General features: G+C 38.8%; 2 protein-coding genes across 3 annotated transcripts in view; one reads left to right on the top strand and one right to left on the bottom strand.

The window, feature by feature from the left end:
- Window positions 1-4,993: 4,993 nt before the first annotated feature.
- LOC145785460 (uncharacterized) lies at window positions 4,994-8,589 on the top strand. Its single transcript, XM_082597112.1, has 2 exons — window positions 4,994-5,675; window positions 5,882-8,589. The coding sequence occupies exons 1-2, from the start codon at window positions 5,246-5,248 to the stop codon at window positions 6,235-6,237; spliced, it is 786 nt and encodes a 261-aa protein (XP_082453238.1). The 5' UTR covers window positions 4,994-5,245; the 3' UTR covers window positions 6,238-8,589.
- A 714-nt stretch (window positions 8,590-9,303) lies between these two features.
- Window positions 9,304-25,397, bottom strand: part of LOC145785699 (ATP-dependent chromatin remodeler CHD1-like) — a 33,880-nt gene continuing 17,786 nt past the window's right edge. The window contains exons 17-38 of one of the 2 annotated variants that reach the window (XM_082597394.1): window positions 24,891-25,079; window positions 24,540-24,699; window positions 24,198-24,350; window positions 23,658-23,879; window positions 22,652-22,873; window positions 22,248-22,367; window positions 21,739-21,897; window positions 21,253-21,464; window positions 20,477-20,588; window positions 19,899-20,053; window positions 19,384-19,537; window positions 18,987-19,166; window positions 18,292-18,450; window positions 17,589-17,702; window positions 16,906-16,993; window positions 15,926-16,272; window positions 15,440-15,553; window positions 15,150-15,292; window positions 14,146-14,834; window positions 13,118-13,237; window positions 12,443-12,499; window positions 11,653-11,894 (exon numbers count right to left, since the gene is read on the bottom strand). In XM_082597394.1, coding sequence (XP_082453520.1) covers window positions 11,800-11,894; window positions 12,443-12,499; window positions 13,118-13,237; window positions 14,146-14,834; window positions 15,150-15,292; window positions 15,440-15,553; window positions 15,926-16,272; window positions 16,906-16,993; window positions 17,589-17,702; window positions 18,292-18,450; window positions 18,987-19,166; window positions 19,384-19,537; window positions 19,899-20,053; window positions 20,477-20,588; window positions 21,253-21,464; window positions 21,739-21,897; window positions 22,248-22,367; window positions 22,652-22,873; window positions 23,658-23,879; window positions 24,198-24,350; window positions 24,540-24,699; window positions 24,891-25,079 — 3,964 coding nt within the window. In that variant the 3' untranslated portion in view covers window positions 11,653-11,799. Of the gene's footprint in view, window positions 11,895-12,442; window positions 12,500-13,117; window positions 13,238-14,145; window positions 14,835-15,149; window positions 15,293-15,439; window positions 15,554-15,925; window positions 16,273-16,905; window positions 16,994-17,588; window positions 17,703-18,291; window positions 18,451-18,986; window positions 19,167-19,383; window positions 19,538-19,898; window positions 20,054-20,476; window positions 20,589-21,252; window positions 21,465-21,717; window positions 21,898-22,247; window positions 22,368-22,651; window positions 22,874-23,657; window positions 23,880-24,197; window positions 24,351-24,539; window positions 24,700-24,890; window positions 25,080-25,397 lie in introns of both variants that reach the window. The other variant, XM_082597395.1, reaches the window with a different exon arrangement.

Here is a 25,397-nt window from a genome sequence, read left to right as displayed (position 1 = left end):
TGCACAAAGTCACCACACTGGAGAGGCTATTTATTGTTTTGTTGGGAAAGATTTGAATAGAGACAAGCATGTATGGCAGTCGTTACCGTACTTAACAATAACTGTATCATAATAACTGTAGTTGATGATTTTCTTGCTGTCAAGTTATAGTAGTTGCAATATCTGTGTGTATAACGATAGTAGGTAGGCTACAGAGCGGCAAGTCAGATAACGTTTGAGTTTGATAAAGCTTAGAAGCCTATTTGCAGTATTTTAGGTGGTGTCGTTTAATGTTTTTTGAGATAGCTCAAACATAGCTGTCGTAATAAGTGCTTAAGTGCTATACTTTTAACCTGAAAACCACAAGTAGAAGTTTAAAAAGCCCTTTTACATTTATGCCTTAACAAGGAATTAGATGCTTGGCTAGATTGTTTGTGATTTGCATTTTGCAAATTTTAAAGCATAGGCTACTTTCTTTACTTATTAAGTAGATGAAGGTTCATTTGTGCTTTAATTGTCGATATGAAATGTGAGTATTTCCGGCTAAACTTAGCTGCTACAAATGAACACACAAGCTTGTGCGCTTTGTGTGTTTTCTGTCATAAATAAACAGTTTGTAGGGAAATAGGCCACTGGTTTTTGGAGGAAGTTGTCAATTTACCATTCAGATAATGTAAAGAAAAGATTTGGTTAACAAATCAGTCCTTTTTTACATTGATTCAACGCCTGTAGACGTAGACAATGTAAAAAACGACTGCTTTGCTGTCTGGGTAGTGGGTAGTTCACTATCCAATAATTTGTGCAATATTGCAGATCATTTGGCATCACTCAGAAACTCTGAGGTTTCGAAAATTCATGTTTAAAAATTAATGGAAAGTTGCTTTCACTATTTTGGATGTAACAAATATGCATTTTTACTGTCGTAGCTTAGTTCTTTGTAGTGTAAGTTGGGACAAAACAAACGTTTCTTTACTGTTTTAATGCCAAATATTTGCACAGCCAAAACTTTCCTGAACTATGACTAATCACATTGTCTGAAAAGTTATCAAGCAATTCAATGAACAAGCGGTAGACCAAACAAAGTTTGCAAATAATGCTGGGAAAGTTTTTAAAGGTCGGAAATTTGAACAAAATAAATAAAACCTTGGCAAACTGTTATCAAACAACTTGCTGGATGGCGCATGCATTGTCATTTGCTGTGAACATTAATCAAAACCATAGCTGACCAAAAACGAGTCAGTGGTTCAATGTCTGGATATTTCAAGAGCCTGTTCTTGACTAATTTTACTTTGTAGTATCTTTGTCTGTATGATGTCATAGATTCCTGATGGGTCCGACGAAGAGTTAATTATGTAAATGATGTATCTTCTTTCACAAGTTAAGTACGGAAGTTAGGCAATTTCTGTTGTTATGGTTGTTTCGCTTTTACATCACTTTTATCAAGTGAAAAGGATCAAGAAACTGACTTGATAAGATATAGTTATAGTAGGCTATAGTCGTTAGGATGAGGGCTGCCTAGTTCTATTTTATTTCCCAGCTTTGAGTGTTTTGGATATCTTGTCTTTGCAAACTTAGGTCAACTATGACCAGCTATTATGGGTTAACGCAAGAAAGTTTTCTTATTGGTGATTTATAATATTTCAATGTCGTGTAGCTTAGTGATGTTAAAATGTCTTCGTCTTTTGTGTTGCAATCGCTTTTCTTCCATTCAAAATCATCAGGGGCTAAGTTAAAACTAATTTTGTGTTACTTTTCGCTTCGTTTAACCAAATGCTCCAAAAAAGTGTGCAAAAATCAAAATGATTCACACTACTCAGTGCAACTTCTTCAGTTCAGTTTATAGTTTTATAAATTGGCAATGATTTCCAATAGAACACTCTTTCAGTTACCTCACCTGGTCACGTCCGATGAAGGCCATGTTTAACTTCAATTATTTTAAACTGTTTTGAGTAACTAACTGTTGGTACATTTTGCGTTAACGACACTGTTGTATTAAAATTGATGGTCTGACGTCATCACTCTCCCTAAGGCTCATGTGAAAAAGTACAGTCAGAAGATGCTTGTAAAACCACAAAGCTTTATTGTCTTGTAAAAATATGGACATCTAATGAACTTTTTGTTGTTTTAGAATTACGCAAAGTTTCCATTACTGTTTAGAAAAAGCTAAATGACCATGCAATTGGCTGAAAACGGAGCAATTAGTGCAAAAAGCAAATCTTACCAAGTCGTTTAATTATGATTTTAACATACACATCACATTTGTTTTTGGAATAATTGGAAATCAACTTGTAGCTTTTAGATTAATCGGTCACCAACGGGGTATTCCAACTTTTCTGATTGTCCGACAGATGCTGTGAGCTATCAAGTTATAATTAATTCTTCTTTTCAAGGAGACAAACAGACAAAAATAATCTCTGATACATTTCTCAAGCTAAAAATATATTTTTCTTCTTAACATTTGTCTACGTGGATAATCGAATGCGACTTTTTGTGAAGAATTCATTCGAAAACTCACTTTATCATAGTAATCAAAGTGACGTAGGGTAACACGTCGACCAAAGGATGCAAGGAAAAACGTTTTATTCGTCTAGTGACGTATCAGATCGTTAGCAAGTTGATTGAATGAAGAAAAATTTTCACTGGCATAATTTTTTTTCAGTTTCAAGCTCTGAAAGTTTCGAGTTGTCGAATGGCTTTTAATAGCTCGTCAGGTAGGGTCATCGCTAACTGACCATATGACTATTTTTGTGTCCAACTGTCCAGTGTCCACTCAGACTACATTGGCGATTTGGTTTCGAGATTTCAACAAACCTTCAAACAGCCATGAAAGACGCTGACAACTGTTTCAAACGAAACTAACACCCGCGTAACAGTATAGAACGCGCTCAAGATATACTGTAGTTGGAAGCAAATGGGGTATACCAGCCAGCAAAAGTTGCCTTTTTTACATCGTTTCAACGTCGCTATTTACCAACATCAAGTGTTAGATATCAAAAAAATGTAAAAACTGCAACTTTTTCTCCCTGAGATATAACCCTAGGGAAGATATGTTTTATTCAAAGATGTGTTGAAGTGGTTTAAATTTATAATTTACGGATCTGGACAAACAGAAGTATCAGCTAAGAAATGCTTTTGATTAAACTTCAATAGCGAATCCGGTAGACATTAATCAACAAAGTTCTCACTAACTTTCATTAACAATTATCGTATTTTTTCTTTTCTTTCGGCTTAGCACAGCCAAGTTTGGTTTGTTTCTGTGTGGTAGGGCAGCATCGTAAGATATGTTTAACAAATTAATTGTTTCATCTATTTGCACTAATAGTTATGTTGTTAGAATGCTTTTCGCTTGCCATTGTGTAGCCTACCAAGTTTGCAAATTTTGTTGTTGTGTCAACGATTGTGTAAATATTGATAGCCAGTTCATTTTTCTGGTGATTGCGTCATGAACAAATAAATATAGCGCCTCCTTCTTAACATGATTTTAAGTTTTTTTTAAATTCTTAAGTTTTTTTCTGTGCAAGTTGTGCGTGTGTCGTTTATATGAGAATATAGTGTGTTTTCATTGATGACGTCTATCTCTATTTACCCATGAAAGCTTGTCGTGTTTGATGGGATAACATTTAAACACTCGCTGGAAATTTTGTAACCAAACAGGGGCTATTTAGAAGCGTAACCGCAAACGAGTGTGGTAAACCGCCTTCTCTTGAAAATCTAACGCCGAAGACTTGGTGGACTGTTGCTCTCAGGGAGTGTTAAAACAAGGCAGAAGCTGCACATCTGCCACTAAGTGATGAACATTCAGTAGCCTACTTTTGAGGCTAACTTCTTTTCCGGTAGAAAGCTGTGGTCATGTCAGTGGTGTTGCCAATTATAAGTTGTCCACGATCTGTTTAAATGTTTACAAAACTTAACACTGCAAGATATTAAGAGTGTACTTTGTGAAGTAAAAGTTCTAATTTTGCGAGAGTGACTTTCGTCAGCTGATTGTTAGTCGTTGATTTAACTTCTTTAGACGCTTCATCAACGAAAAAATAACTTGACGTAACAAATGAAGGTCCTAGAAATACAGCAAAACTGCTACCACAACCCGATTTTGCCCTCTTTGTCATTACCTGGAAAAAATGGAAGTAACTTTAGAGTTTAAAATAAAGCGATACCGGGTAAAGCGTTTGCATTAGTTTGGTACAACCATGGCTTTTGTACAACGGTTTTACAACATCTTGAACAAACACAGTCATCAACTAAAGTATAAAAATCACACGCAAATGGAAGTTTGCGCAGTGACGTTTGGGATCACGTCATTTCATTAAATAGGAGAGAAAAGCATGTTTCTAGCCGTTGACATTCTTCTCCGTTTGTGTAATCGTCAAGTCACAGATCAGTTTAGACTTTAATAAAGATTTAGTTCAGAATTTTCCAACCATTGCTGTGAGAAGTTTAATTTTAAATGTGCATAAGTTAAAAGTCAAAAATTGAGTTTCCTAATTTGAGAAAAGATTTAACTACTTTTAAAACGAAAATGTTGCTTGTCGTGAAATCTGCTACATTCAGAAGCTGTCTTCGACACTTTTTTTGTGTTGAAACTTTGCAACAATATATATTTGACTGCCAAAAGTAATTTTTCTAAGGCTAATTCTAATTTAGCAAATTGTAACTTGGGCACTTTTAAAACTACACTCTTCAAATCATATTTTATATTTCTCGTTTAATTTGATTTGTAAAAAGCCAGAGAGAGTGTTTTTGGTTCAAAAAGAAAGTTCGGTTACTGTGTTTTATTGTTATTTTATGTCTCTTAAGGTGGTAAAACTAATGGCAATTCAGTACCCTCACAATAAACACACTACTTCCGCAAATCCCAAAATCGTTCCTTTTGATACCGAGTAGGTAGATTGCAGAAAAAACAATCAAAATACTAAATTGCTTTTGGTTTGCGTATTTCAAAAGCCTACATTCAATTTAACATGTTTACTCTACAAACATTAAAATATTACTTGTTGAATATTTGCAGGTGAAACAGTTTTTAAATTATTTTCTGTCTTTTAATTTACTCATCTGTAACATTGGAAAATAGCCGGCCTTGAAAGAATTTTCATTCTCAAGAAAAACAAGGCGATTTAAATCCCACATCAGCAAGACCAAACTACAAGTTTACACTTTTCAACTTTGTGAACACTTTTGAGCGACGTTTGGAAATTTGGTGTCGATTGCTGCCTACCCAGCTTCTGGCAATCGCTTGAACAAAGTTGGACGCGAACGTGTCAACTAAATGTCGGAAGTAGTTGTTTGTGCTTGCAGTGAGAAAGCCATGGACAATGCAGGAGGAAGCCAGCAAAATGACCAAAGAGATCAAAGCATCGTTGCTCCGAACACAGTCACAGCTCAAGTCGAGAGAAATTACAGAGTTGTGAATCCACAAGAGCGTAGGTTGCCACTGGAAGATGTCGAAATGTGTGAACGCAGGAGGAGTGAAAACACGAGCAACCACAGGGAGAGGGCTCGAAATATTCATTCGTGTTACATTTCGGAACCAAGAAGAAAAAAATTTGCAAACATCTGCTGCATGTTTGGAGTGATCGGCATAGCAACAGGAACCGGTTTAATTCTGATTTATTTGATTGGAGAATACACGCCTATATTCGGGGAAATTTCAAATCTTAAAGCTGTATCAATCCCAGGATTCGTTTTTTTGTTTATGGGTGAGTAAGCTTACTTTGTTTGATATAACTATAAAGTTGTTGCTTTTACATGGACCATTTTTTGGAAGGCTTTCTGTAAAAACAGAATTACAAACTGTAGTGAACGAAATGTAACCTGTATGATCAGAAAATTGAACAGACCAGACCTTGCGAAATGCCAATAAAAATTTGACAATATCTAAATTAGAAAACTATGTATTATGCAGGTATCTTTACGTCTGTGATTGGGATTTTCTTTTGTTGGATTTACACCGCTGACAGCGCATCAAGAATTTGTAGAGATGAAGAAATGAACGCAGGATTTCATCTTCCGGGACACAGAAGACACAACGGATACGATAATCCTGCTCTGTCCTCTGATCTTCCTCCTGATTATATTACTGTAGCAAGATCAAGAAGTTTTATAACTTCTTTATCAGAAAGAACTGACAATTCTCTACAAAAGCCTCCATCTTACAACGATGCAACAACACTGAAAGAAGAGGAAGAAGAAGATAAATCAGTCTGTGAAGATATTCAAGAGGAGCACCATCCTACAGAACCACCACCTCCACCTTATTGACAAGGACACTGTTTACAATTTTTCAATATGTTTCTACTTCTTAGTTCTTAGTAAACTTTCTCAAAGAAATTCTTCTTTTTTTATAGAAAACTTTCTGAAAGATGTTAGTGCTTCTAAATTAAAATTGCGTGACGTAAAACGTCTAATGTGACGTGTAGCTGCGTGTCGTAATTGCTCTGCTTAAGACTATAACGTTTCTAAAGAACTAAAGATTTATTTGCGTTTTATAAGGTTACACTTAACTGGTCAGTAATACCTGTTACATCATCAGCCACACATATATACTGTATATAGTCATATTTAAATAATACTAATAAGTGAAATAGAACTTGGGCTAAAAATATTAAACCTTTTTCCAAGAACCGTTGATGATTAACAAGAATAGATGGGTAAACATCACCTGGCAGCCCTTTTGTGTTGCTTAGTAGAATGCTAAGGTCAAGCCATTACACTTCGTGACGTGTGTAACACGTCACATTTTTATACCTTTTTTGTACTTTCTTTCCGTTACTTTACAGTTGAATTGATTGCTTCAGCTTTCTTTTGTTGAAGAGTATGACCAAAGCGTGCACAGCATTGATATAGGCTACTATCATAGTGATTGTTTAAGCTTGTTTGTGCATGAAAACGTTTTCTTTTTTGGCCGTATTGTCGATTATTTTTATCAACGCTCTACATTTTCAGTGTATCACGTTAATCCAAACAAAATGTGGTTTAATCTAGATGTTAGAGGTTTTAAGTGTGCTTCATAGTTTTACCAAAACAGTTATTATTTGAAGAATGACATTACATGCCACAAAAATTGCATCTATTTGGGCCAGCGCTCAGTTTCTTCATAAGCAGCAGTCATGACTTAGCGCTGTAAGTTTAATTAAAAAGAATTTTTCTCCCAGTATAACCATAGATAGGTATAACTGTGGAGAAGGGTAAACATTGGCACACTGCCGATGAATTTTGTTTACAAATCTCTGTTACACTTGTCGCTACTGTTGCACTTGTCGCTACTGTTGCATTTTTTAAACCTGTTTCTATAGTAAAGTTACCTATAGATAGAAAAAATATGTTGAGTTGCGGTAACCTACAGCACTTGAGCATTTTGTCCTATCGCTGGCTAGGCTAACCTAAACGTCATGTCATTAGAACAAGCTATTGTTTCTTTTTTAAATTAAAACTCATAATTTTTTGGCTTACCTACACACTAACACCTTTCACCGGCTTGCATAGCAATGATGAATTAGTTAAATTGTCATTCTAATCAAAGCACTTGAAGAATCAATACAGTACAATGCTAGATTACAGTTTCAAAGTCAAACATATTGGCTCAGACCAGTTGGAAGGGTTTCTGTTCAATTTTTGATTTACGCAACTTCTCCAACCCAATTTTAAAAAGTGGTAGGCTGAAAAATAAAATGGGCTACTTATTTTTTGGTTCTGTTTGAACTAGAACAACACCAAATAATTGGCGATTTTAGTCTGCCTAAACATTCCGCTTAAACTTCGTGTTACCATTTCTTTGGTCATTTCTCACTTTAAACAAGGACACTGATGGCATATGAATATTCTGATAGCATGCTCTCAGACTAATGACTTGTACTTTAATCTGGGTGAAAACCGTTTTGATGAACGCTGCGGCGTTAATGTATTTGAAATGCCATCATACCTGTGACCCAAAACAGTTAGTTTTGCATGTTAAATTTTACAAAAATCAAAATCTCTCAAAACAAGTTCAACTTTGGAGAAAGTGTCTGGAATTGCTCAAAAAAACAAAATTCCAGCTACCTGCAGGTCATTCTTTAAGTGGCATTTGCCGCAAGCACTAAAAGTGACCGTATTTTCATCCAACTTGAGTCAGAATATGCTTGGACACACAACAACATTATTCTTGTGGTTTTGCATTTGTTTGTTTCTGGTACTTCAGAATATGCTTTGACCTGCACCGCGATGCCCTTGCATAATTTCACAACCCATCAGGTCACAACATTTCTGGGGTGACATAAAGACGACGTTAAACGACGTTGAAAGTCGTTTTTCTTGTGTTGATCACTGAACAAAAATCTCATTTTGCAATCTTGCACAAAAACCACAAAAATCGATTTTGAAAAGATGAAAAATGTGGTTTAGTCACATAATAAATACCTTGTTATCCTGTTCCGTCCTTCGAAAACAACTATTTTGTTGTTGTTTTTCTTATGTTGCTATGCAAATGTCGTCTTGGTAAATATAATCCTTTCACCAGTTGACAACGTCGCTTACGTTTTGTATGTCGGTACATTTGCATTTATTCAAGTATTATTATTGCATTTTCCTTGCGTTATAAAAACGAAATACTTAACACTTGTTCTGAATACAGTACTGAACAGTTTGGGTGTTCAGGGGTGGGTGAGCAAAATAGCCTACTTTGCTTAAGATCAAGAGATTATGGTTCGAGTCGCGGCAAAGGCAAGTGTAGAAAAACAGCGCTTTTTGTGTATCGAAGATGTAGCCTCATAGACAAAGATCAAATTGCTGTTTATGGTTAGTTGTGATTCTATTTCCTCTTTCTCTTAGCGACACCACACGAATATTTCCACTCTGTCTTAGCGACACGGATAGATTTGTTTTAAAGGGCTAAGATTAGACCTAATTTAAAATGGCCAATATTTAATGTTCAATAATTAATTTGATGCTGTGTTAGAGCGGTTTAAGACAAAAATATTTAGAAATATTTTGATTTGACGTAAAACTCCATGTTTTGGCTACATTTTCTTTTGGATAAAGTTTCTAGGGAAAGTATACAGTATAGTTTTGTCTTATTTCAAAAATTTTGTTAAAATTAAAAGCTTACATGCGAAAATCTTCAGTTTCAGAAAGCACCCTGTAAGTTGATTGATTGAGGGAATTTTTATGCTCAGACTGAGAAAACTAGAAAGTTTAAAAACCATCACGCAAACTCAGAAACATACTCAGTTAGCAAAATGCTCAATTCTTTTCACATCGTCTGTAAAAAGACAGCTGGGTAGTTTTATAGCCTGCAGTGTGGAACGGCAATTAGTTAAAATCGTAAACAAACACAAAGCAGATGTTTTAACAAGTCATTTGTATTAAAATCAAAACAAAACAAGCTGAAAGTTGAATTGAATGCTCAAAATCTACCACTCTTTGCTGTTACTAAACGTCGCAAAAAAGAAAGATTATCCAACGACGTTATATCAATGTAAAGAGCAATAGACTTTACCAACCAGACAAATGATTTATAAATTAATATGTTGAAAGAACATAAAATTAAACCGAGCAGTTTTTGTTGGAGCTGAACATCTCGACTCCACAATCAAACACTGTCACAAAGAAACGACATTGGTTCGAGATCGCATATTCAAAAACAAAGCCTTGATGTAGCTTGATGAAAAAAAAAATGAAAGAAAAAGCTTCACACTAAAGAGAACATGATAATGCACTTGTATCCCAACAAGCTGAATTCATAAAAGCAAAAAAAAACAGACAACGTTTTTTCGGACATCCCAAACGTATGGTTCCATGACAAGATGACTGTCTCGAACGTTTTTTATTGTATGCCATGCCCCAGTCCGCAACATCCGTCCTTTTTACAATCTAAAAATAGAGCGGATTTTGCTAGCTGGGGCACACTCCAAGCAAAACTGTTGGATAATCTCCAGCCAACAAATCACTCCTTTTTTACATTAATTCAACATCTGAAAACATCACTATCATCACTGTAATTCAACTTTAATGTAAAAAAGGATTGATTTGATGACTGGGTTAGCAAGCTGGGTGTACATTTTTACCAAAACCAAAATAAATTTTAGTAAGGCCATGAAGAGTCTGGACACTTCTGTTTGCATGTTGCAAGGTTTTAGTTTACTAGAGAGTAGCAGCCGCATTAGCAGCTACAGCTTGGCTTTCCAAAATCAATATACAAAACAGTGTTGTTGAAATTAAAACCAGACAGAATTCATAACGTACCCCCATGCTGCTTATGAAGTAATGCGATGTTGAGTGTTGGCTTTTTAAATAAAAGTGGTCGGAGATCATCTTGAGAAACTTACAGATATGATGCAGACCAAAATTTAGTAAAAGCACTGTAGCGATCCAAACAATAGGCTTCATTCTCTCATGCAGTTGTGAGAAATTGCTTTTAATTTTACCAGATTTTTCAATAAGTCTCACACGTCTGAATTGTAAACTCACACTATCTTGCAGTCGAAACATATTGGAGGTGATGAAAACGATTCCACAAGATCTATACGTATTTTTTTGTTTTACTATAAATCGTATAACTTAAACTGCGTCGACGTGTATGAAGAACTACAAGTTAAAGTCATGTAAAGAGAATAGACACGCAAAGTCAATCCAAAATCCTTTTTTTCTCACAAAATAGGCCACCTTAAAAAAAGAATTGCAAAAAATAGTAAAAGGGTACAAATTGTATTTTAATTCACTTCTCAAAGAACACAGCCAGAAAAAATATGAAGCAAATTTCCGGCTCAAAAGCAAAATAGTTCGAACGTCTGGTCAATCTAATCAAAACATAAAAAGCCCAAAATGTAGATGTTAAACTCAAGTTCAGCAAATGTTTCAAAAACTAAACTGTCTTTATTTTCAGTGCCATTAAATGAAAGCAATTTCTAGTGTCGCAATTTAATTTGAAACTTAGCGGCACCAGGGAATCCTAACATTTAATAGCACTCAAGATGAACCCCATTTAGTTTTCGAAACGTTTGCTGAACATGAGTTTGGTGTCTACATTTTGGGATTTTTGTTTTTTGATTAAATTTTCATGCTGGTTTTTATCTTTGCTGTTAGCCACTTGCATGTACAATAAATGCTTATCTCTTGACAATACTGTTTCATTGGGACATCAAAGTAAGCTATATTTATTTTGAACCAAAACCGAACAGACTGTCAATCTCGATACTTGCACAGTTTACGAAAGCAGGCTGTTGATCGTACGATTAACGGTTAACCAATGAAAGCAAGCAAAAAGTACGGTACTTTAGAAAATGTGAAAGGTAGGACTGCTGTACTTGTATATGCTTATAAATAAGTGTTATGTTTTTTCTAAGCGCGGAACAGCAGAAGATAAAGAGGGTTCTGATAAAGGAGGACTGTACGCGCTTGGAGACGACCCGACCGGAGATCCACTGTAAGGTCCGTACCTGGAAGGTCTCGGTCCTCTGTTCTCCGGATGAGGATAATGTTCTGGATGTCTACGACGATGTTGAGGTTGCATTCTGTATTCCGAATGCGGAGATCTTCCCGATGGACTTCTCGGGCGGTAAGGATAAGGACCTCGAGTGGGAGAATACCCTCGAGGTGGAGGATGTCTGTGCTCCCAATCAGGAGCCGGGACGTGATAATCTGGTGGTGGTGGTGAACCTCTGAAGTCCGAATGCCTCCATCTATCGTATCGATCCGGAGGAGGAAGTCTGTGTCTTGGTGGAGATCTACGATCATATTCTCGCATATGTCTCTCTGGATCTCTCAAGTCATTATAAAGACGAGCATCCGGTGGGCTTCTTCCTGGAGGAGGGATTCTTGCGTCATTAAAGGGCGATCGGTTACGTTTTACGTAATTGTCTCTACCGCGGTATTCTGAAGATGGAGAAGGACCCCTTCTGTTCCAATGTTCTCTCTCCTCCATAGGCTTTCCATGAGGATATCTATAGAAACGCAGCAAATTATCATTCACGGTTCGATGTGGGATCATTACTTCACTACCTCACATTGCGACTCAGAAAATTGTTAAGACCAAATACTTTTCAAAATTGCTGAAATCGTTTTGCATGCAACAGGATTTTGTTAACCACACTCAGGAACAAAAGTTATTCGTGTCATATGGCTCATGAGTCATGACTAAAGCTTGTATTTATGCGATGATAAAAAAGATATACTGGTAGGGTTCTTTAAATTATTTTGTGTTTTTTTTTCATGCCATTGCGTGAAGCGCTGTTATTCTGTAGGTTGTTACAGAGGTCAAAGTTTTAGAGTAGGAATCAACAAAGTAACACGTTTTAAGAGCTGATCGACTTAGAAAAGTAGCAAACCAAAGGTGTTAGCTCATTTGTGAAACACATGTAGGCCTATTACCACGCACTGTCACATTTAAAAAAACAGAAAACTACTTAAAGTAAGCCATTGTTCATGAGTCGCCAAACACCCAAATAAACGCGTTCAGCCGTTAGCCTATGACGAAGGAAGCTTTTTATACCTGTCGTCGTAAAACTTCTGTGGGGGAGAATTTCGAAAGCGGGTCGAGTTTGAATTCCTAAAATGAAAATTATAAGTAGAACATATAGATACAAGTTTCACAACTAATGCTTATATTTTTAAGAAAAGTCAGCCGCCTATCTTACGCGCTTATAGTTTATAGCCCACTTTTGACAGAATAAAGCACAGCATAGCCATTAATACTCACAGATAGCCTAAAACCTACCCTGTACTAATTTTGTGTAATGCTTGTAAGAATGTTAATGCACCAGCCTGACTCTACTAAAGAAAAAAAATCGAAAATCACACAGAGTTTGAATTCAAATATTTAACCCTGACGCGTGCGGTTGGGAAACGCAACTTTCTACGAGACCAGCTGCATGATTCCTGAACGAAAGTTTAATGACACTTAACACTGTTAACTTGCTTTTCTTTAAATTTAAAGCCTCCACACAAGCAAAACATTTGTAAGCTTAAGATACTTTCAGGATGAGAAGTTTCTCGGCCAATATCACTTGCACACGACTTAAATGTAGCACTAAGAGTTATCTACAAACACTTCAGGTACCGGTACCTCACTTTCTAGCACACCAACGTAATCTGAAATTATAGCTGGATGAGTAAATTACTTTTTAAGCTATTTTCTCTGTAAAACCCACGTAACAATATAGCTTACCTAAGCTGTAGGTTGTGAAAGTAACTACGCAACAATTGAGTTTTTTATCTCGAGCCTTCCATACTTCTTTCGGTGCAATCTTAATTGGCTGTGAACTTTCACAAAAATCGAGCGGTAGTCCTGCATGTAGCTACGCAATAGTGAGCTAAATAAGTTGGTAGTGCTCAATGAAGTAGGGTAGGTGGTATCTGTACGGAAACTCTTTCATCAACGAGTGCACAGAAAACAATCATTGCATTATTACGCTTCAATAGACCGCCACATGGCCACAACCAATGACAAGACTAACTGCGAGAGGATGCAAACAACTAGACACAAATCAATCCGAAATACGTTTCGGGCGAGGTACATGGACACACCAAAGCAGGCGTCGGATATCGGTGAGCTGATGCTTTTGCCAGAAAAAGGAAACGTGATGCATGATTAAAAAAACGCAATTTAAGCGACGATAGAAGCTGAGCAGCATAGACACGAAACCAAGTATTGCTTCATGAGATGAAGTCAGTTGTGAACACGCTTGTCATCGGTGAGCGTATGCTGACAGTCGCTTCCCCAGCCTTCCAACCCAGCAAATGTATCATGTTTACATTCTACGTTTAAAGACGTTTAATCAATGTGAAAAGAACGGACTTTTCTAACTGGGAACGTCTTGGTTCGAAAACCTATTGACATAACATGATCAAGCTGCAATGCTAAAACAACGTTGTTTTAATCAAGTTATAGAAATATCAAGTCATGATCTTAACAAAAGTTGCGAAGTCCACGAAACATTTCAAGATTATCTCTTTCAACATGATAAGACAGGATCAAGGTTTGGCAGATAAGAAAATGCATTATTTCAAAAAGTCGCGTACGGATAAAAACGAAGCTCAATTATACGTCAGTAGTATTCTTCGGCTGAAATTCATGCCAGGTTCTCCTAACCAGCAAAAGTTGCCGTTTTTGGTTGGTCAATGGTCATGTTTAAAATCTAAGTCATCAAATTACTACTCAGTAGTGTTTGTACTTCCACCAGATGCACGACGTACCGGGTGGTCTGCCAGAGTGTGGCCGCACGATGGAGCCAGAAGTAGGACAGAATTGGTGATTGAAACGAGGTTGATTGATCTCAGGCGAGTCAGTGAAGTTGCGGCGGTTGAAATTTTCTGGGGTTGTGAAAGGGGAGTTTGGATCATGGGGTAGCGGTACATCGTACTGTCTTAGAGAATGTTTCTGAAAAGGAGACGAGGTAGGGCTAGACAAGGGGTAGTTAAAGAGAGTGGGTAAAAGTGCGGGTTGGGAATAGAAAAAACCTTCCTGACCTGATGACCGGAAACGTTTGTTGGAATTTAATTCTTGCCTCATACTTTTGTGACAGTTCCTTTGACTTTTCACTGAACGCGGCTTCTTAGGCTGACTCAAAAACTCTCCAGCACACCTTTCTGAAGGCCTCCATCGCCCTGCGTATTGGTTTCCTGTGCTTGGGTACGTTGTGCTGACTTGTCGACTAAACCCTCCTTGCTGTTTCGAGGCACCTTCAAAACTGCTACCGTATGTCGCATTCACTCCGTCACTGCTTTGCAACTCCAAATAAAGCATCGAATTTTTTTGACCCTTACAACCCTCGCCATCTCGCGTAAAGCAAAGGCGATTCTTCGTGTAGTTTTGATGTAACTTTGGCGGCAAATATTTCCTGTCCTTCACCTTCCATTGACTAGCAACTGCCTGACCAACAGTCCTGCAAAGACAAAGCAACAGCATGAACTCGCTAAATAATGAAGGTGGTGCATATCTACAATGCACGCAGCGCTATAAAAAAAAAACTAGATAACTAAATTGCTGAGATTTACACGGGATTTTCCTTGCCTTTTGCTTAAATTTTGTGAAATAAAACTTCGCCATGTGTGACCCTGTTATAGTCTTAATGCATTTAAGCAAGTGGTTACAGTATTAAATCAATTGCGAACGTTCCTTAACTTTTACAGCCTTGACTGCAGATAAACGATTGACGCGAGAATCGTAAGCTACCCAGACAAAGAAATGAGCACGTTACCTGTCGTTTGAACGCTGCTCGGGCAAACTGTTTTCTTGACGTCGCATCTTGTCCTTGGAAGGGGAAGCACCGACATTTGATGTCGGCTGACCGCGTGACTCTCCACTGCCATCTGGCGCCGGTGAAACTTTCTTACTTGCCACCTAAAATAATAACTCGCTCAAATCAACAACATACAACGCGCAACAAGCTCCAATTAGTCCAGAAGTCATCACATAATTTATTAAATGCGAGTAGGTTCTGGACAAGAAAGTTGTCTTATTGCAATGCCAGCACAAGGGAAGCTTCACCTTGTTTTGTATTTTTCTTGATTTGTTTTGTTCGGATTGATTAGATTTGACGTCATCCGTAGTCACAGGCTTCTTGCTTTCTGCGCTCTCAGTCGAGTGTGATTTGTGCGCTTTCTGTGAAGTAAAAAAAGAGAAAAATAATTCTGGAAAATGCTCAGCAAAAATGATATGAATGCTGGTAATCATTAAGAGCAGATAAATTTCAGTGCTCAGAATTAAACCGCAACAATGCATATCGATAGCAGGCAGAGATTCTGTTCTGCTAATCAGACATTAGCACATAACCTTAACGTGAAGGTTTCAATTCAGCGCTACATCTACAGTTGACAACAGCAAATTAACACAAAAATACATTTTTTACCTGAAGTTAGAAATATATTTTGCAAAACCTCATAAATATTAACCAATCAGTCACAACTTTGAGGTATCGCCACGGTCACGTTTGAACTTGTGTTCAATGACATTACAATAATATTGATGGGTTACCTCGTTTTTGACCTTTCTTTCGTGTTCCCTGCGCTTGATGGCGGCCTTGTACATCTTGTGCAATTTCTCAGCGTTGTGCTCAGTGAACTGTGACACAAATGCCCACAAGTTCCTTCGCATTGTTTTGATCTCCTGAGGATCGTGGAACTCTCGCAGGCACTGGATCACGCGGTCGCCTATTTGGAGCAAACAGCGACGCGTGTGTTCGTTTTTAACCTGCTCCTCGCAGCCTGAAGGCGCCGTTGGGTGGCGATCAAGCTGCTTCAGTGCTTTTTTAACCGGTCGAAGCCGTTCCTTGCAGTCACGAAACGCTTCGGGGTCCAACTTGTCAGAGAATTCCTCCGTCCCTGCAAAAATGAGATGGTCAAGAAAGAGTTTTCTTGTCTCAAAGGACTATCTTGAAAACCTCGTGCAATTATTACCTTCGAATCATCTTATCGATATTATGTATCAGCATTGATCGAGGCTTACGCCGGTGGTTAAAGATTTGGATTCAGTGGACGAAAAGTAGGCTAAAGAAGCCAATCTCCATGTTCGCCTTCAGGTATGCTTTTAGGTGTCCTGCTAAAGACACAGCCGCGTGCTTTTGAGCGGTGTCTATCCAGCGCCCTTTATAAAGTCGCAGCAGAGCTCGCATCACTCGGCTGTGCAGCCGCATCGATCAAAAAAACAATCATATCGATTGACAACAATTTAAACAACGCATGCTTTGTTGTGGTTATTTTCAAGCATGACACCAAGTGCCTTTCCAAGGTAGCCGTGTGCTCTCTCGGTGGTATCGAACCCGTGTGCAGAAGCTCTCAAGATTCGACCACTTAGTCGACAGAGATTACGTTTCAATGAATGATCACACGCAGCTGGGCAGGTTGCTTCCAACCGGTTTTGCGTTGGATCAAACTGGACTTGCTTCACCAGCCAATCACATCGATGCCAAGATGGTTCTGAAACAGAAACTTCCACACCAAACGCATATTTCTCACCAACTGGTACCGGATCGGATTCGAGGGTAATGTGAACCGGCCCCTTCTTAGCCTTCTGTGAGATCTTCTTCGTTGACTGTGGTGGGTCCTTGATAGATAAAACAATAAAAATCAAGCCATGATTTACTTGTTGCCGCTTCACCAGAGTTATGGTCTTTAGCGATGGCACATTTATATGTCGTCCATCTTGTTATGATCATACACTATATGTTGCCATATTGCTACGTGGACATACCATCACCACAGAGAGTAGACCAAGAAGGAACACAATCGGTAATACGATATACAGGAACACCAAAGCATTGCAGTAGCTACACAACCAACTCGTCGGTCAATGAGGTGGTAAGATATAAGTTCAGGCCTCAGTGAGCCAGTGCGGGCAAACGTTGAAGTAATTTTAGTTCTTGGAGTATAAAAAAACTCAGTACACAGCAGAGCCAACCAGAAAGATATATGGCTCATTGTAAACGTTAAAATTACGCGCAGTGGATTCGAACAACATGAAGAAAAGTCTGTAGAGATTAACATATTGATTGGAGCCGGGCTGCATACCTTCTCACCAACACTGTTCGAAATAAACGACCAAGATAAATAGTTAATCAAGAAACGTGTCCTATCATTTATAAATCAGTCTCAACCCTAAGCTATTCGTAAAACCGGCTATGTGCTCAGCACCCCAATACCTTGGCTGTCTTCTTCTTCTTGGCTTTAACAGCAGTGTTATCGTTGACGGCAGTGAGGCTATTGGGAGCGTCGTCGTCGTTAGCTTTGCGCTTGCGGCGCGCGACTTTCTTCTTCTGTTAAAGAAAAACGGTTTAAAATGGCGGATAAACGTGAACGCTACTGCAGTGGTAGTGCAAGCTGCATGTCAGAATTGGGTTCGTCAGAAGGCATTTGCTATTAAGCTAATGTTCAATTGAAAGTGATAACCCAGCCAAGAGAATCGAATCAGTCTTTGTTTGATCGTTTCAAAGTCTAGCAACGTTGAAATGGTGCAAAACGGCCACTTTTGCTGGCTGGTAAAGTACATGCAAAAAATGCACACAAGTTACACGTACATCTCCACTGCCATAGTCAGTGAGGACTCAAACAGCAAAATCCTTCATTTTTACATTGATTCAACGTTTGCAGACGTTGAATCAATGTAAAAATGAAGGATTTTGCTGTCTGGGGAATTATTTCGCTGTAGCTTTTATTACCTGTAAGCGTTGCTGAATGAAAAAAGGTCTGCCGTTTTTTCATTACAAAATCTACTTTTTTACATGAAATAAATGTTACCAAACATTCAGTGAACGTAATTCCATGACCAAAATCGCAACAACGACACTGCATAAACAACAACACAAAAAACGATAGGAAACAAATTCTGCACCAACCAGCTTATACCTCGCTGGGCTCATGGTCGACGCTCCTTTCCATGCCGTTGGCGTTCACTAAGTGTTGGTCGTTGCCGGGATTCGAACCCGGTCCGGGCAATTCATCCAGATCGCTGTTGACAGAATCAACCGTCGCCTTTGATTTGATCTTGCGGGATCGTCGCTTGACCTAGAAATGTTAAGCCAGTCACCGCAAAGAAAGTGAATCCACCTGCACTTGGTGTACTGCTTCTTGACACAAAACGTTAAGAAAACGTAAAATATCCCAAATAGTTGGTTAGTGTACTGTGGTATCGGTGGCAATTTCTGCTGGGAAATTAATACGAAAACCTCATCAGAATGCACGTATAATTACGTAGATGGCAAACTATAACATTGTATAACAAGTAGCCTACATAATTATACATTGTTGGTAAGCGACAGCATTTTATTGTAACGATGAATAAGTTAAATTCCTTCGTCTTCAGCAATCCTACGTATAAAGATCATCATCTGCGAAAGTCATTCAGAATCGTTTTCACGACGCTAGACGCAAACACGATAAAAAATAGCAACTACTGTCGGCTTCGATTGACCTGGTCGGTCAAAATGGATTTTAGTTGCTGTTGTAAAATTACTGCTGCCGTTGAAGTACCAGGTGAAAGTTACTGTTAAAAGGATGTTATCATCTGCTGGTCTGTATTGGCAAGGCAAAAAAGCAATTACTTTTGTCTCTGCAACAGTAGGAGCTGATTTCGAGTCACGCGACGTCTTCTTCCGCGGCTGAGCGTTATAAGAGGCTCCGGGGTGGTTCTGATCCTGAGCTCTTCGGAGGAACTTGATCAGGTATTCCGCTCTGCTTTGAAGCTGTTTCGCTTGTGGTTTCTCTCCGTTTGGCCGGAGGATCTGTGAAGGTTATTTTGTAAAAAAAAAACTCCAATATAACGTCGTTTTGTGGTAACTTCACGTCGAAGAAAATGAGTTGCGTTACAATAAATTGACGACAGAGTATAGATAGATATGTATCTTTAAGTAAAGTTTCTTTGAAACTGGGGCATAACTATGACACCTTTTCTCGGTGCAAACGGTTTGAGCCATGTTAGAGGAACAATCTTTTTCCCACCTTCTTGTCGAGCTTCAGTGCAGGATCAGATTGAATTTGCTCCCAACTCCCCATCCCGTACTCGTAGATCCCCACGAGCAGTCTTGCATCATCTTCCAGGTCCCAGGAGCAATCCCACTGCCACATGGGCTTGATAGGAAGATTCAGGCGGAAACTAAAAACACATGAAATCATTAGAAAACCTCACTTAGTGCAACGATGTATCAAAAACTCTCAAACGAGGTCTCTACCATTTCAAATGCAAAGAAACGTCATAACGTTGAAATAAAACTAGCGCAAAGCAATATTTCAAACGTGGTCAGATGTTAGGATAAAAAATGCCTTCACAGGCCAAGGTAAATTTTTTGAAGTGTCCGAGACAGAAAATCAGTCGTTTTTTACATTGATTCAACGTCTGCAGACGTTGAATGGATCTTACAAAAATAGAAATGCAAAAATGACTATTCACTATTCAGTGAGCATATCCTCGGTAATATGAACGACACGTGGTAGTTTTGCTGTAAACTCTTTCCTACTTTTTCCGTTCAACCGTATCACGTGGTATCACGGCGTCCAAAGGCAGCAGGTCGTCGCTGCAGGCCAAAGTCGTCTTCACTGACACCGAAACGCCAGCCAACCGAAACGACGGCCCCCTTCCACGTCCTTGCTTGGTTCCGTCTTCTTTTGAGTCCTTAAGCAAGACGAATGACCAATTGAAGTTAAAGGGAAAACGGTCGGGTTGGTTGCGTTCAATCAAATGTCTGGTTAACGTTGGAAAACGATTTCGAATCTCGTTTACATTTTTTGTTTTTAAGATCAAAATGGAGCCATTGATTTGAGCAAACTTTCTGCTTTTTGTGAGTTAAGCCAAAAAAGAAGCTAAGCACAATGTGAATCGGCATATTGTTGTGTCGCATATCGCAGCTGTTGCTTCCTTGTTCATTGCAGACACTAACACCAATGAAATCACGGAAGTGGGAATACAAAAGCTTTTAAAAAAATATACTTGGTGTGCAAAAATAAAACATAGCGCAGTGTTTGCCACAACGTGTATATACAACTTTCAAATAACCATAAACAAGCAGGTTTATCAACCATACAAAAGCCAGCGCACCTGAGCATCTGCAGCCATGGAGTGCAGCTTTTCATGTAGTTGCTGGCCAAGCCTACGTAGATCGGCCTCCGACTGTTCACTGAGCTCAGCATCCCTGGCGACTGCGTCAAGCCTGCAATGAACGAATGTTACAAAAGACTGTGAACTTTTCACGTTGATTCAAGGAGCAACTTTAATGCCTGGGGAAAGTATTTTGTTGTGAAAGAAAGCCATGCAGTCATTAAAGCTTTATCGACGAGACAGAGCCGAGTTGTTGCAATGTTACAAGTTGTTATTACAATGTTGCAATGCAAACCAACGCCTTTTTTAATTTTTTTACAATGATTCGCAAATTTCCAGTACATCGGCGGCAGTCGGGTCTTCGAAGCACTGACAAAAAATAAGGAGGTACGATTGGAAATCTTGTGCATGGCAACAAAATGAAAGGTCTCCTTAAACTTATTCAACCCCTTGGCTTCGGTGTCTAAACAGTGAAGATGGGCGGTTGCATTGTTGAAATGTCGCACGTCAATGGCTATTTTCGGTTTTGATGACCCTAGTTGGGGTTGAAAGGGGGTGATGCTTGGAGCTTGTTCGATTCGCACATTGTGGAAAAAACACTGCAAATGCCCTCCTCTCCCCTTTGGCTCGGTGAATGACACCGCACTGTAGATTGGCCAAAAAAAACATTGATACACATTCTAACTGTACTTCATTAGAATCGTGGAACTAGATTCGATTGCGCTTAAAAAGTAACCAACAAGTTTTCCAATTAATCGCTCTATGCGGTGTCGCACCTGTTTAGCGGGTCGCCAAACTTCCGATAGCTGCGCACGAAGCGTCGGACCTCGGCGGTGGTGAAGCCACGGACGTAATCCTCTCCTTCTCTCAAACCGCTCCGGTTGGGTCTTCCTCTCTTCTTAGACCCAGTCATCAGGTCATCCGCTGTCTCATCTTCTTCTTCTGAAGAGTTGGTGTCTGAGTTTTCACTGTCGCTCCCAGCGTTGATCTGGTGAGAGTTCAACAATTGAGCTTGTTAAGATGACAGCCAGGCAATAATTGGCTTCACTATCTAGTATCTACATAAAAAGTAACTCTTCGCAAATTCTGTAAAGTGTGTTGACAGTAGAATTCGCCTATATTAACACTTCTTCGTTAGTCCCGGCGAAATTTCTATCGCTTACGTACAATTGACTTCAACTATGTCGTCAGTGCGTTTCTATCGATAAACTTAATGCATTGCATCTTTCCACAGAGTAGACAGTTAGTCGTTGTGTTCTCACTTTGATCTTCTTCCTTGCTCTCCTGGGGAGGTATAATTCAGCTTCCTGTTTTTGTCGATTCTCCTCTGCGACTTTGCTCCGATCCTTCTCCGGAATGATGTCATCCCAGTCCTTTCCCACATCCGTTTTTTCCTCTTCATCCAAATTGAAAGTGGCCACCTGGATTTAAGCGAAAAAATTTTGATCGAGAAGATGAAAAATTGGTGATCAAATCTAAGACAGCACTGCAATCGTCTGACGTAGAATCACATTGTCACGCCATAGACACGTGACATGACATGCTAATGACGTTCAAATCAGACTAATCAGTAAGCAGCAAGTGCCAGTCCAGAAAGCTCTTCAGCATGCGATGTCTAGCCTGACACAGTCAAGCATAAAACTACACAACACAACAGACCACTGTAAGTTCATGAAGAACAGACTCCGTGTGATGTTTTTGTTAACTGAGACACAATTGCGTTGTTTCAACATTGCCCGGCAACTTTAAAGTGATGGAATGTTGTAGCCACCTTAAACGCCGATAGAAGATCACCGGCGTGGCTCGGCTCCACATGATCCTGCCTTGTCTCCGCTCGTTGGAGGATCTCGTCGATGTCGCACTCTGGCTCCTTTTCTTCACCTTCAGCCTCCTGGAAAAGCAAAACTTTTCATGACTGACAGATCATAAATATTTTCTTTTGATCATGATGAATGAATGCTTCGCAAAATAACTTTCAACTTTAAATATTCAAAACAAATTTCATATTTTGCATCACTGGACAAGTAGCTGAGCTTATTTCATCGACATTATTGTAAGGACGATTTCTGACAGGAAATTATCATTTTGAAATTAAACTTCTTTATGAAAGTCATTAGCATTGCATCAATTGGATTTTGGAATAAAAATACTTGTTTGAAAAGAGCTGGAGGATACCTGGAAGAGCTCCTCGGCACCAAACTTGAGGATCGCCGACAGTTCATCTTTATTGAAGGGATTGTTGGTGGTGGAAGATGGAGCTGTATTCTTGAAGAGAACAGTCTTACCGGATGTGTCCATCCGCTGGATAACAAGGTGATCCAAGACCATCTTCTTCTTTGCTCTCTCTATGATGTCTTCCTCCACGCTCCCAGCACACACCAAGCGATAAATATTGACCTGAAAAAGTCAATCACTAAGATTTTATTCTTCAGCTTTCATCATCAAAACAATTTACATTAATGGAACAAAAATTTATTATCCAGGTAAAGACAAGGTACACTTTAGATGATAATAATTCCATGACGAAAACAATCGAGGGAGACGTATGAAGTCAATGGACTGCTAAACACAGTCATAGCATAGAAAGCACATCAGCTAAAGCAAAAACCATGAAACAACAACACTAATTAAATCATGAAACGAAGCATACACTCTAGGTTGCTTTTTTTTCGGTTATTTATCGGTCATTGACCAATTTTTTAGCAAAATGTCCGAAAAAAATATAGTCAATTCGGTCAAAATGTCCGAAAAAATATATAGTCAATTCTCTTCTCAGATAACGCGACAACTTTTCTCAGCGAATCTTAATGTTGCAGCTAGTCAGAAAGTGCAAATTTTGGTTTGTATCAGCTACTTGAAAGGAAATATTTTCATCAGAAAAAATGACCGAAATAAATAAAAAATGACCGAATTTTTTCAAGTCATTTCGGACAAATGACCAAAGCCTCAGCGAAAAAAAAAAAAACCAGCATGATACACTAATCAAGTTGATGTAACTTTCAAGCGATGGAGAAAGTTCAGTAGCAGAAAGATTTGACTCTTATCAAATATAAGTCTATTAGTTTAACGACTGAAAGTGAATGAAAAGTAATAAACCTAAAAGCCAATCCTACCAAAATATCATAGAGATACGAAAGTGTTCAACAGGGAAGAGAGTTGCAGATGATGAAGAGTTAAGTACCTGGTTCTTTTGACCGATCCTGTGGGCTCTTGCTTGGGCTTGTAAGTCATTCATAGGATTCCAGTCACTGTCGAAGATGATAACCGTGTCTGCCGTGGCTAGGTTGATCCCTAATCCTCCAGCTCTGGTGGATAACAGGAAGCAGAAGTCCTCGGATGCAGGGGCATTAAAGTGGTCTAGCGCACGTTTTCGTTTGTCGCTGGCAACAGATCCGTCCAGTCGCTACAGAAGCAAGATAAACAACATGATCTCAATGGAAATAATGACACTCAAACAGTGCCACTGCTTTACAGTTTAAAAGTGAAAAGACAGCTTCATCTTGAGCATGTGCTAGCTTATTTCAAACTTATCTTCACATACAATGACATTAGATTTTTTGACGACCCAGCTTAGGTTGGTACCTGAGACAAACTAAGACAGTGACAACACTGTGATGAAGTAAATATGGCGTTGGAGAGCAGCGGTACATTTGGAATTGTGGATACTTTGTCGAAACGTCGCCTTACAGCGTAATACAAGGCACAACTTTAAAAACTTTACCTGAAATTGAAGTCTCCGGGAGATCAGGTAATCCTGGATGATGTCCAACATCCGCACCATCTGTGAAAAGATGAGCACTCTGTGTCCGTTCTCCTTCAGTCTAAGCAAAAGCTTATCAAGAAGAACCATCTTTCCGCTGTTACGAAGAAGATTCTGAAATCGAAGATGTTGAAAAAGTGTGAGAATACAAAAAAAACAGCAATGTGTGGTCGCTTATACAATACATTACTAAAGCTGGTTGAAATTTTCTCCAAATATTTTTTTTCAATGTTCTCCAATTCCTTCATGAAAACAAATCACAATAAAAACAAACAAGTGAAAACCAATAAGATGAAAAATTACCTGCAAACGCTTTTCTGCGGATGCAACATCTTGCTCCGGGGGCTTGACCAAGTACGCATGATTGCAACACTTTTTAAGTTCCATGATAATATTACAAAAAGAAGTAAATCCACCACGGTTTCCGCGTGTTAATGCTGTGTAGTTTTTAGTGAGTAGCCACCTTAAGAAAACAAAAATGTCGCATCAGAGCAAGACAAAATACAAGACTGAGATACGCGCCGAAACAAAGTGATGGAAAATATTCTTAGGAAAACTTACTTTGAAAAACGTAGTGATGAAAAAAGATGAAAAGTATACTGTAGTTCCCAGCAATCCGTTACAAAGATGATAGATTACGTCGAAATGACATACTTGTAATACTGCTTTTGCAAGGAAGACATTGGGATCCGCAAAATTTGCTCCACTTTGGAAGGGAGCGACTTTTCTACATCCTTCTTCACTCTCCTGAGGAGGAACGGCTGCAAGACTCCATGAAGAGAAGCATAACCAGAATCTCTGTTCCTGCCATGATCTTCTTCAAAATCTGCCCAAGAATGAAATCTGGAAAAGAAAATCAAGCTCAAAATTGTATCCAAGGAAGATTAGAAAATCCTATAACGGTCGAAAACGCAGTCACTACACTCTTGTTCTTGTACCCTAATTTATTCTGGGTTTTCGGCTACAACAAGATGTTGAAGCTGCAACCAACTTTATAGCCGACATTTCATCGGACGGTACAACTGACTTTGTCAAAAACCTACAGCAGCTAATGTTTACCAGTCCAGTATGAAACATACCACATACCAACAGAGTACATGATTGGCAACGATCATACGATAGTAATTGGTTCAGCAAAAGCTTGCTTGCCATAATTTAGTT

The sequence above is a fragment of the Aplidium turbinatum genome, chromosome 16, assembly GCF_918807975.1.
Source record: "Aplidium turbinatum chromosome 16, kaAplTurb1.1, whole genome shotgun sequence".
Classification (NCBI taxonomy): Eukaryota; Metazoa; Chordata; class Ascidiacea; order Aplousobranchia; family Polyclinidae; genus Aplidium; species Aplidium turbinatum.
Note: the sequence above shows the minus strand (reverse complement) of the source record. Positions and strands in the feature narration are given on the sequence as shown.